The sequence below is a fragment of the Choloepus didactylus genome, chromosome 8, assembly GCF_015220235.1.
Source record: "Choloepus didactylus isolate mChoDid1 chromosome 8, mChoDid1.pri, whole genome shotgun sequence".
Classification (NCBI taxonomy): Eukaryota; Metazoa; Chordata; class Mammalia; order Pilosa; family Megalonychidae; genus Choloepus; species Choloepus didactylus.
The window spans coordinates 111,730,770-111,743,635 of record NC_051314.1 but is presented as its reverse complement, the minus strand read 5'-3'; the positions used below and the strand labels follow the sequence as shown (position 1 = coordinate 111,743,635).

Below are 12,866 nucleotides of genomic sequence, written 5' to 3'. Positions count from 1 at the left end.
CATGTTACAAGTCCTTTACATGTTGGTTAAAATTATTCCTAGCTATTTAATTCTTTTAGTTGTATTGTAGATGGAATTTGTTCCCCAATTTCCTCTTGAGATTGATCATTACTAATATATGGAAACACTACAGATTTTTGCATGTTGATATTCTACCTCCTCATTCAACTGAATGTGGATGTTGTGGATGTTTCAGGGTTTTCTGTGTATAGGATCATGTCATCTGCAAATAGGGAAAGTTTTACTTTTTCCTCTCCAATTTAGATGTCTTTTATTTCTTTTTCTTGCCTGACTGCTCTGGCTAGAACTTCCAGTACAAAGTTGAATACCGTGGGCATCTTTGTTTTGTTCTTCATCTTAGAGGAAAGGCTTTCCATCTTTCACTACTGAGTATGATGTTAGCAGCAGGTTTTTCATATATGCCCTCTATCGTGTTGAGGAAGTTTCCTTCTATTCCTAATGTTCTAAGTGCTTTTGTCAAGGAGTGCTGGATTTTGTCAAATGCCTTTTCTCTTCAATTCAGATGATCACGTGGTTTTTCTCCTTCATTCTATTTCTGTGGTATATTACCTTAATTTGTTTTCTTTTGTTGAACCACCCTTGCATATATGAGATAAATCCCTCTTAATTGTGGTGTTTAATTCTTTTGATGTGCTATTGGATTCGGTTTGCTAGTACAGAGGATTTTTTTCCATCTGTATTCATAAGGAATATTGGTCTGGAATTTTCTTATCTTGTAGTATCTTTATCTAGCTTTGGTATTAGGATGATATGGGCCTCATAGAATGAGTTCAGAAGTGTTCCCTCTTCCTCAGTTTTTTGAAAGAGTTTGAGCAGGATTGGTGCTAATTCTTCTTGGAATTTTTGGTGAAATTCATCAGTGAACCCACTGGTCCTGGACTTTTCTTTGTTGGGAGGGTTTTGATAACTGATTCAATCTCTTGTTATTGGTCTGTTGATATCGTCTATTTCTTCTTGTCAGTGCAGGTAGTTTGTGTGTTTTTAGAAATTTGTCCATTTCATGTAGGTTATCTAGTTTGTTGGCATCTAGTTATTTATAGTATCTTCTCATTGTCCTTTTCATTTCTGTGGGGTTGGTAGTAATGTTCCCTCTTTCATTTCTTTTGGTATTTGTCAGTTTAGCTAAAGGTCTGCTGATTTTATTGGTCTTTTCAAGAAACAACTTTTGATTTTGTTAATTCTCTCCATTGTTTGTTTATTCTGTCTCATTTATCTCCTCTCTAATCTTTGTTATTTCCTTTCTCCTGTTCGCTTTGGGTTTTGTTTGTTCTTCTTTTTCTGGATCCACCATTGTGAGGTTAGGTCTCTGGTTTGACATCTTTCTTTTGTAATGTAAACATTTAGAGCTATTAATTTCCCTCTCAGCACTGCCTTCACTGTGTCACCTAAGTTTTGGTCTGTTGTATTTTTGCCTCAAGATATTTCCTAATGTCTGTTGTGATTCCTTCTTTGATCCATTGGTTGTTTAAGAGTATGTTGTTTAATTTCCACATATTTATGATATTCTGGTTCTCCCTCTGTTACTGATTTCTAGCTTCACTCCATTGTGATCAAAGAAGATACGTTGTATGATTTCAATATTTTTTAATTTATTGAGACGTAACCTGTGGTCTATCCTGGAGAATGAGCCATATACATTAGTGAAGAAAGTATATTCTGCTGCTTTGGGGTGAAGCATGGGGTGAATTATATATCTGTTACATCTAGTTAGTGTATAGTATTGTTCAAGTCTTCTGTTTCCTTATTGCTCTTTTGTCTAGATGTCTACCCATTATTGAAAGTGGTGTATTGAATTCTCTTACTATTAATGTAGAACCATCTATTTCTCCCTTCAGATTTGTCAATATTTGTATCATGTATTTTAGGGCTCTGTCATTAGGTGCATGTATATTAATAATTAAGTCTTGTTGAATTGACCCTTTTATCAGTATAGAATGAGTTCCTTTGCCCCTTGTAACAGTTTTTGACTTAAAGTCTGTTTTATCTAATATTAGCATAGATACCCAAGTTCTCTTTTGGTTACTGTGCATGGTATATTTTCTTCCATTCATTCACCTTCAACCCTACCTACGTCTTTGGATTAAAAGTTAGTTTCTTGTAAAGAACATACAGTTGGCATCTGGTCTTCCGATATCTGCCTTTCGACTGGAGAGTTTAATCCATTTTAAAATGACTACTGATAATATAGGACTGTCTTCTGCCACTTTGCTATTTGGTTTTTGTAAGTCTTTATACCCTTTTTGACCCTGAATCCTTCCATTGATGCCTACTTTCATATTTATTTTTAGTCCCTTCTCATTTTCTTCTTTATATATTTTTCATATATTTTCTTTGTGGTTACCATGGAGCTTAAATTTAACATCCTAAATCTATAACAATCACATTTGATTTTATACTGACTTAATTACAATGACATAAACAAATACTGTTGCTATCCCCTCTGTCCCCTTTTTGTTATACTTGTTACAAATTATATCTTTATGCACTGTATGTCCAAAACCATAGATTTATCATTACTTTTTATGCATTTGCAGTTTAGAACCTGTAAGGAGTAAAAAGTGGAGTCACATGCTAAAAAATGCAGTAAAAGTTGCTGGCATTTATAATTACCTGTATGGTTGGTTACCTTATCAAAGGTTTTCTTTATGGTGTTTTGATCTTTTGTCTTGTGTCCTTTCTTTTTAGTCTGGAGGACTCCCTTTTTAGCATTGCTTGCATGGCAGGTAGTAGTGATGAACTCCTCCCTTAGCTTTTGTTTTTCTGAAATGTTTTAATCTTTCCTTCACATTGTTGAAAGATGGACACACTGGATATAAAATTCTTGTCAGCAATTGTTTTCTTTTAGCACTTTAAATATTTCCTACCACTGCCTTCTTGCCTCCATAGTTTCTGATGTGAAAGTGAAATCACTTAATCTTTTGGGGATTCCCTTGTACATAACACATTGTTTTTCCCTTACAGCATTCAGAATTCTCTCCTTATCCTTGGTTTTGGACAGTTTGACTACTGTGTGTCTGCATAGTTCTCGTCAAGTTTATCCTGTTTAGGGTTCATTGAGAGTTTTGAATGTGTATATTCATGTCCTTGGTTAAATTTGGGAAGTTTCCTGACATTATTGCTTTGAATATTCCTTCTCCCCTTTTCTCCATTTATCTTTCTTTTCCTTCTAGGATTCCCGAAATGCATATATTGGTGTGCTTGATGTTGTCCCATAGTCTGTTAGGCTCTGTTCACTTTTTTAATTCTTTTTCTTTCTGCCTGTCAACCTGAAACATTTCAGTTGTCTTGTCTTTCAGTGCAATGACTCTTCTGCCAGCTGCAATCTGCTGTTGAAACCCTATAGGATATTTTCTTACTTCAGTTATTGTGGTCTTGAACTCCAGTATTTGTGTTTGGTTCCTTTTATAACTTTCTGTCTCTTTATTGAGACTCTCATATCATTCCTTCATTATTTTCTTGGTATCCTTTAGTTGTTTCTCTGTGTTTTTCTTTATCTCCTTGAGCATATTGAGGATCATTTTTTTAAAAGTCATTGCTCAGTATGTCCAAAGTCTGGTCTTCTTCATTGATGATTTCTGGATTTGTATCTTGTTTTGTATGGGCCATCATAGCCTCTTTCTTTGTTTGTCTTGTAATTTTTTTGTAGCACATTGAACATAAGTGTTAACTTTGGGATTTAGTCCTTGAGCTGTTCTTTGTGTTTGTATCCAGCTAGTGATATGACAGAGATTTCCATGAGTGTCAGAATCTAACAGAAACAAAGCAAAACACACCTCTCACTGTCTTTGCAAGTTGAAATTGAATTGGGTAGTGTTCTCCTTCACAGTTTAGCCCTTCCATAAAAATCAGCTTCAGGCAAAAGTGAAGTGTATTTTTCTGAGACTGTGTCTTCTCCTGAGCTTGTGCTCCTTCCTGGCTTGTGGCCTTGGGCATTCCCCCATTTACAGAAATACAGAATGTCCCCTCTACTCCCTATGAAATAGACATTTCCCCCTCCCTGCTGCTCTAGTGTGTGTCTTAAAGGAGGTAATCATTTGCCCCAGTCTGCTTGGACTTAATTATTTCTTACACTGCTTTCACTGTTCACAAGTTGCCTCTGCCTGGAGAGCAAGTTCTGGGGCAGGGAGGGAGACGAGCCAAAGAGGAGGATCCTGATTCATTCTTTTAGCTTGCTACCCAATAGAAAGGCATTGTATACAGGTACCCCACTATTTTTATAAGATTTACTCTGCTCCCTCTGGAACAAGGCCAGGGATCCACAATGGGTTTGCTCTGGCTCCACACCAAACCAGGGTAGGGGGTGGGGACTGGGCCAGTAAGGGCAAAGGGAGCTTCTCCTGTTTTTAAGGGACATTTCCTTGATTTAGTACATGCCCAGTTCCTGAAACCCATTAGCTGTTTTCTGGAGTTTTGAGGAAGATGGCTCTGCCAATTTTTGCTAGTTATTCAAAGATTCTGTGGGGGAATGGCACCCTGGAGTGTCTTATGCTGACATCTTGGTCAACAGAAACCTCAATAGGAGTGGCTTTAACTTAGTTAGGAAAGTAGTTTATTCTAATTCTCTGCATGATAGCTTTAAATTGGTATGTAAAATAAGTTTAAATAAATCAAGTCTATTTCTTTATATCACTTTTCTTGTTCAGGAGTTCTTATAAATTCATTTTAAATGTATTATTCATTTTATCAACAGCCCTACAAATATTAACAAGACCCAGGATAGTGGAGACCTGTAAATGAGGAATAGTGAACTTTTATTTTCCTAGATTTATAACATTAAAATTGCATTATCTCAGCCTAACCCCCCATGCCATATGTACCAGTACCAAAACTCACTTATCATATTTTTCACTCTTTTTTTTAATAAGTTGGCTATTCAGTTTCCATCAGAAGATATTCTCCTGGTGACAGCATCTCCTGTCATTAAAGCTATTACAAATTTCAAGCAGGTAAGAACCTTTGTATAACTTTTCTTAGTATTAGTTTTTAAAATTTGTAATTTGCTTATCAAATAGGTGTAATTGTGGTGTTTTAATTGCTTAAAATTACAAATATTCTTTTGATATCCATATTTAAATCAATTCTTGAAGTTTAGGGCTAGATTGAAAACAGAAGCACCCAGAATGATATTGAATTTCTCTTCTTCTTTTTCTCCCCATCTTTTCCTCCAACTCAATCCATATATGTTTCACTTTTCTCAGAAAATTTCCAATAAGTCTAGCGAGAAAAGGTGCTATAAAAACTAAATAGGTCATATGCTATATTGACCCTTTAGAACTTGCCTAGAGATACCTAAGGTATCTTAATAACTAGGTATAGCCAAAAGAGTTATAGGATTGGAAGAATGAGAAAATAAATTATGGCTGTTAATCTTCAAATGAAAAATAAATATTCATTTACGTGTTGTTCTGGTTTGCTGATGCTGCCAGAATGCAAAACACCAGAAATGGATTGGCTTTTATAAAAGGGGGTTTATTTGGTTACACAGTCATAGTCTTAAGGCCATAAAGTGTCCAAGGTAACACATCAACAGTCGGGTACCTTCACCAGAGGATGACCCATGGCATCAGAACCATGGCCATTGTTACGGCCAATGGCATAACAACAGAAAACCTCTGTTAGCTGGGAAGGCACGTGGCTGGTGTCTGCTCCAGAGTTCTGGTTTCAAAATGGCTTTCCCCCAGGACATTCCTCCCTAGGTTTCAGCTCCTCAAAAATGTCACTCTTTGTTGCTTTTGGGGCATTTGTCCTCTTTTAGCTTCTCTGGAGCAGAAGTCTGCTTTCAAAGGCCGTCTCCAAAATGTCTCTGTAAGCTGAAGCTCCTCTCTCAGCTCCTGTGCATTCTTCAAGGTGTCCCTCTTGGCTGTAGCAAGCTTACTCCTTCTGTCTTAGCTTTTATAGGGCTCCAGTGAACTAATCAAGGCCCACGCTGAATGGCTGGGGCCATGTCTCCATGGAAATTGTCTAATCAGGGTTATCACCCACAGTTGGGTGGGTCACATCTCCATGAAAACACTCAATCAAAGAATTCCAATCTAGTCAACACTAAAACATCTGCCCACACATGATTGCATCAAAGATAATGGCATTTTGGGGGACATAATACATTCAAACTGGCACACATGCTAAGAGCTCATATGTAGGAGAAAGAACTGTAGGTAGGTCTTAGAATTGTCTCTCCAGAAGTTTTAATTTGGAGTAATGATCCTAGAGTTATAATACCTGAGTTCAATTTTTCCAAGTATTTTCAACTTGGGTTCTATGCCTGATTCTGTTATTTACTGGCTGTGTAGGCTTGGCAAACCTGTGTATCTGAGTTGTTTCACACATAGTATTAGGATAATACTTGCTTACTTAACAGGGATGTGAAGTGTGAAAAAGAGATGTGAAAGTGCTTTGAAATAACAAACATTATACATATGTCAGTTTTTCTAAGTGTTCAGCAGTAGGAAATTGTATCCTTTTTATCATTTATTGAGCACCTGTTATATATCAACTAATGTGCCATGCACCCAGAGTACAGAGATGAAAAAGCATAGAACACACACCAAAAGGTCACTAGTGGGTTTTTTGGGCATTGGGTGGTTGGAGAACTGTGAGCTGTGAAGAGAAGTAAAGAGGGACTTCAGTTTTTTACTCTATATTATGTGTTATTTATTTGTTTACTGTTAAAAAGAATATGTATTCATCAACTGGATTTTTTAAAGGGAGCAAAGATTACTAATAACTCACATGTATGGGGTGCTTACTATGTAAGAAGCACTCTTCTAAGTGTTTTACATATACAGATTCTTTTAATCCTTAAATAGCCCTGTGAAGTAAATTCTGTTATCATCTCCATTGTGCCAGTTTGAAACTGTTAAGGACCCCAGAAGAGCCATGATCTTGTACTCCAGTCTTCTCAGGTAGAACCTTTTGACTGAGTGTCTCCAGGGACGTATGACTTACCCACCTGTGGGTGAGACCTCTGATAAAATTATTTCCATGGAGATGTGACCCCGCCCATTCCGGGAGAGTCTTAATTAGATCACTGGAGTCCTGTAAGAGTGCTCAGGGAAGCAAGGAGCTTAGAGAAGCTGAGAGAGACATATTGGAGAGAAGCTAAGATATGTAATACAGAGTTTGCCCCTGGACACAAACCCAGATGCTTGGAGTTGCAGACAGGAAAGACGTTTGGAGATACTACTAAGCCAAGAGACGAAGCCTAGAGTTTGCCCTGGAGAAGCTAAGAGAGGACCCCCAGATGCTTAGAAACTCCCTGGGAGTAAGAAACAAGGACACACAGGAGCTGAGAGAGAGGAGTGAAGACAGAAGCCCAGAGACATTTTGGAGGAAGTTATTTTGAAACACAGCCCAGGAGCAAAGGACCAGCAGACGCTGACCACCTGCCTTCCTAGCTGACAGATGTATTCTGGACACCATTGGCCTTTCTTCAGTGAAGAAAGGCATCCTCTTGTTGATGTCTTAGTTTGAACACTTTTATGGCCTTAGAACTGTAAATGTGTAGCCCAATAAATCCCCTTTATAGAAGCCAACCCATTTCAGTATTTTGCATAACAGCAGCTTTAGCAAACCAGAACATCCATTTACAGGTGAGGTAAATGAGTCAGAGCAAGGTTAGGTAGATTTCCTAGGGTCATACAGCTAGCTTTTGAAGTCAGGCACTTTGGCTCTGGAGTCCTCATCATTAATGAATAGTGCATTATCAGAATAATTACTTTCTTTGGGGGCAATAAATATGCAAAGAAATAATTATAATACCATGTGATAATTATCCTGATAGTGGTTAAAAAAAATGAGGTCATATCACAATTTATATATATATTTATTTTTAAGCATATACTTGATATATGGGGGTCAGAGTCTGCCTTTGAGAATCAAGGAAGGCTTTTACAAGGGAGGTTGCATTGAAGCTGAGAATTAATAAGTAGGTGTTTACCATGTTTATGAAAGGTTGGGTAGAGACAGGCATCCCAGAAAGAGACTTAACATTATGTGCCAAGGGGCATGGAATTGTATGACTACATAATATGCTCACACAGGTACCATTTCAGCATTGTTGGAGTATAAAGTAAGCAATTGTACCAGTAAGCAGAAACCAGCAGATCATGACAGGCCTGTATGTCATGCTGTGGAATTGCATTTTATCTAAATTTCAGTGATAAAAAACTGCTGGAGCATTTTGAACAGGTAAAAAGACTGCATTGGAAGTATTAGTTTAGCATTCATCATTGTATCGGGGTTAGCTGAAGCTACAGGCATAGGATGCAGTTTTTCAGAAAGAGTTAATTCAGTGAGAAGACAGGCCCAATTGTGGTGTCTTATAGGATGGCCTCTTTTGAAACGTGACTGTGAAGAGAGGAAAGACAGGGTGGCAAAAAATGAGAACATGCCTCTAGAATTAAGGGAGGGTTTTTTTTATTATTTTTAAGATGGGAAAGACTTGATTATGTTTACCTGATGAAATTAAGAAACCGGTAGAGAAGGCTGAAGATATGGGAAAACAAGGAACACGTAATAAGGCAGGAGTCCTGCAGAGGTGAGAGATGATGGGATATGGAGCATGGATTAATGAATTCACCTTGAAAAGGTGAGGGAGAAAAAATGGGTCTAGAAAGGTGGACTACAGCGGAGAAGTTTATAGATAGTACAAAGGAAGTAGTAGGAGTCTTAGTAGTCTCTGAACTTAGAAGAAAGGTGACTTTCTAAGAGAGAGAAGGATGAGATTATTGATTTTATTAAATCTTGATTCTTCAGTGCTCAGGTTTTTAATATTTTGTATGATGAAATGGGAAGTACACAAAGTACTTCTGCATAGCAGAGTGTCGTTGCAAGGAAAATCAGTTGTGCAGTTAAATTGCAAGCAGAACTGGCCACTTTTGTTCAAGGAATGTCGTTTTTACTTAAAGAGCCAACTGACAAACTATGATTATTCAGACTTGGAAAATGAATGAAGGGAGCCTGTCACTTCAAGGGAAACAACTGACAGTATCTCTTGCCAATGATAAAAATAGAGCTTCCAAGTAAAAATTAGAATTTTGGAAAGCTCATACTCTCCACTGTGACCCTCCTGTACTTAAAGACTTTTCTTGACTTTTCTGATAAGATTTCTGGTGATATTAATGAGCATGACTTTTTGAAATTCTGTTAATATGAAATGAGTCAACATTTGGAAAATCTGTATGACTCAGGAACCAATGTTATTCAAATGACCAGTGCTTGAGGTTACACAATTCATTCAAAGTACAGGATAGACCAGTCAATTTTAAAGTAACAGTATGAAAAATATCTTTGATATAATTTCAAATGCCACATTGCAACTAATCTTTAAGAAACTATCACTTGTAAAGTTTTAGCATGAAAAGCTATTAAAATACTCCTTTACTCAGTTGCATATCTATTTTATTTTGAGCAAAATAACACTGCAACAGTTTGAGTATAGAAGCACAATGTAAAAACAGTTTGAATGCAAATGCAGATAAGAGCTATCTTTTGTTAAGCCATTCATTAAAGATATTTACAAAACTGTAAAACACTGCCACTCCTCTCACTGAATTTTTTTTGTTTGGGAAAACATAATTATTTTTCATTACAAGTATATTATATACTTTCATTAAAAGTATTGGGTTTATCATTATTTTTAAGTGATTTCATATCTAAAATTTTTCTCTTTTAATTTATAATTTGGTAAATATTGATAGGTATAACTTACACAAACAAAAGTTTTCTGGGGTCCTCCATAACTTGCAAGAGGGTTAAGAGGACTTGAGACCAAAAGATTTGAGAATTGCTGGCACCAGGTAGTAGGATTTCCATGCAGTGTTTAAGGAGTCGCTGAGGTTAGATACCAATCTCCAAGGTTGTGTGGTCCTTCTAAGCAGCCCAGGTATAGAACTAGAGAAAGTCAGTGGTTTGATCTGTGGTTGGGGGCTTTTCAGGGTAATTAATGGTTAAGGTAATAAAGGGTTTTAGCAAAAGATGAAATGATCCACAGTAGAATCTTAGCTGAATAGGAAAGAAAGTGAATTCAAGAGGATGCTGATGCTTTTGGAGAATAGGAAAGAAGAGTCCAAAGACTAGACTAGATCACAGTAAGGTTGGATTGTAAGTGGAGAGGGAAAGCTAAAAGGAAAAGGAAATAGGTAAACTATTTGAATAAATCTTCATAACAACCATGGAGTAATAATTAGTTTAGCCTTCATTTGACAGCCAGGAAACTAAGATTCAGTGATGTACATGAGTTGCCTAGGAGTGGTAGAACTAGTATTTGAGTTCAGATCTTAGAATGCAGAGTCTTGTCCTCTTTCCACCATATATAATGCAGCTATCTGACTCTACTATTTTATAAACATGAAATAGCAGCATATAAAAACAAATAAAAGTATTTTTATTATTTAAGATTCTTGAAAGAAAATACTTCTTAAAATATGCATTTTAACTCTTTAATCTAATACAGGTTTCTAAAATACTGGAAGAATTTGATGTTGAAGAACAACCAAGTACCATATTAGAAAACCGCTTTCCCAACATTAAGGTTATAGAATCTGAAGTAAAGCAACTGAAGAGTGAAGAACACGTAAGAGGTTTTTCCTTAGTGAAATTTTCCGTTCTTAAAATTTTGGTGAACTTTGCCTTCCTTTCTTTGACCCCATCTCCCTCTACCACTATCACCACCACCCTGACTACTACCGTTTAAGTCTCTAACATGTACAGTTTAGTGAAATGGATTTCCATTTTTATCAGAAACATTTACACTTTCTGTGTGTTTGTCAGGAATATATATTTAGTTTGTTTTCACATTTTTGATTTCATATTTATTTCAAATTAGCATTAATATTTACATAGTGTTCACTGTGTTCTGGGCACTGCATTAGGTGCTGGGATACAAGAGGAATAATACAACATACCTGCTCTGGGAGTCATGCACATATAATTAGACTGACGTGAAAAGTATGGTCATTGAAATATGATCAAATCTCTGATATTGGGGACTTAGGAATACTTCACAGAGGAGGTAATATCCAATATTAGGGATTTAGGAGTACTTCACAGAGGAGGTTAAATCTGACCTCCATTTTAAAATATAGGTGAATTAAGAATTCTGCAGTTGGAAAGGGGCATTCCAGGAAGAAGAGATTGCATGTTTAATGACCCATAGGAAAGAAAAGGAATATGCAGAATAGTGAGGCTGTTCAAGGGATTGGGTTGTGGATAAATAAAGGAGATTGGCAGACAAGTCCAGAGAAATAAGTAAGGTTGCATAGAGCTTTTTATATCATGCTAAGAAGTTGAGTTTATTTTATATCAATGGAGAAACAATAAAAGAGATTTTAAGAGAGGCAGGAGTCATAGAATAGATTTTCTTTTAGGAATCTACTGACAACAGTGTGGAGGATGAACTGGGATAGAGGGAGTGGTTGGTGACCAACAATTAAATCATAAGGCAGTTTCAGTAGTGCAGACGATATAAGACAAAACTAATACAAAGACAATGGTAGTGGAAAGAATGGACCAGATTTGAGGGAGATTTCTGCCATAAATTCAGGACTCATTAATTCATTGGACATTAGAATGAATAAGGCATCTTAGGAAAGGATGCTGTCAGACACCATCTTTACTAGATTCTCAAATAAGCCTTACATAAGATGAGAAGTAGGGTTTGTAGTTGTTTCTCTAAGGCATTTCTAATTTAATGCACGTAATTTGAAGGAAAAAAAAAGTGAGGGAAAGTGCTGAGTTTTAAGAGAAAAAAATTTGAATCCAGAATCCAAGTAATTTGCTCATACTTAGTGTTAACACATATTCCAGGTAATATCCATGTCAATTAATTTTGCAAATTTAGGCAGACTCTAAAATATTAATGAATTGTGAAGGAATTTATTTTTTGGGACATTTGAATGAATCAGAGTGCCTCCTTTACTATTTGAAAAAGTATCCCGCATGAAATGCATGTTTATATTCTTTTATCCTTCCTTTACATTCTTTAGTGAATTAAAGATAGTGTTTTACTTCCAAAAGTTTAGCAGTAGCTAATGAGAAGTGTTTTCAGTATCTGTGCTATTTGTTTGCTTGTTTGTGTTTGCAATAGCTAAATGTGAGTTATGTTTAAAATTTGATCTGTGTCTATTCTGTTTCTGAGATAGAATTTTAACTGAATTATCTGAAGGAAGACTTGGAAAAATTCTGTGTGGATTATGCTATGTTGGATCACTGGTTTTAAGAATTTGTTATGCAATAGAAGACTTAAATAGAGTAACAAATGTGTTAATGGGTATTAAGTTCTATGCTTTGCCAGGTTTTGTAAGTCAAACACATGGCACAAATGTTAACCCCTAAATCATTCCAACAAACTCATGGTGGCATGTACTTAATACTGCTTTCTAAAGGTTACTACCTTTACATGTAGATTTTCATTTAATATAATGAAGAAAAACAGTGTATTTCTAATATGTATTTTAACCTCATCAGTGTCATTTAAAAATTAAGTAATATGAACAACTTTAAAGCCAACTCATATTAAGATTAAAGGTTAACATGTTTTTCAGTTATATTAAAATATAATCTTCAAACAAGCCATTTAGTTTGCTGGTAAAGTAATTGTTATTTGGACATAAGAATATAAATACTGTACTTTTAGCACTTATTTTTTTTAGGTAAGGCAGACATATAGTAACCTCTTGTACCACACACTCTCCCTCTTTGTACCCATAACAGGTATTAAGGTATGATATGCGTAGAATCACTAGCTCTTCTTGTAGTAACTTCCACTGAAATCAGAAATATTTATCAAGGCCCATGTGAGATATAAGATAATCAGAATGCTCAATTTTAAAATTTCTAAAAGTCTG

General features: G+C 36.0%; 1 protein-coding gene across 1 annotated transcript in view; it reads left to right on the top strand.

Moving 5' to 3' along the window:
- Positions 1-12,866, top strand: part of PYROXD1 (pyridine nucleotide-disulphide oxidoreductase domain 1) — a 34,253-nt gene that overhangs the window by 4,164 nt on the left and 17,223 nt on the right. The window contains 2 exon segments of the mRNA XM_037845087.1: positions 4,887-4,967; positions 10,475-10,594. Coding sequence (XP_037701015.1) covers positions 4,887-4,967; positions 10,475-10,594 — 201 coding nt within the window.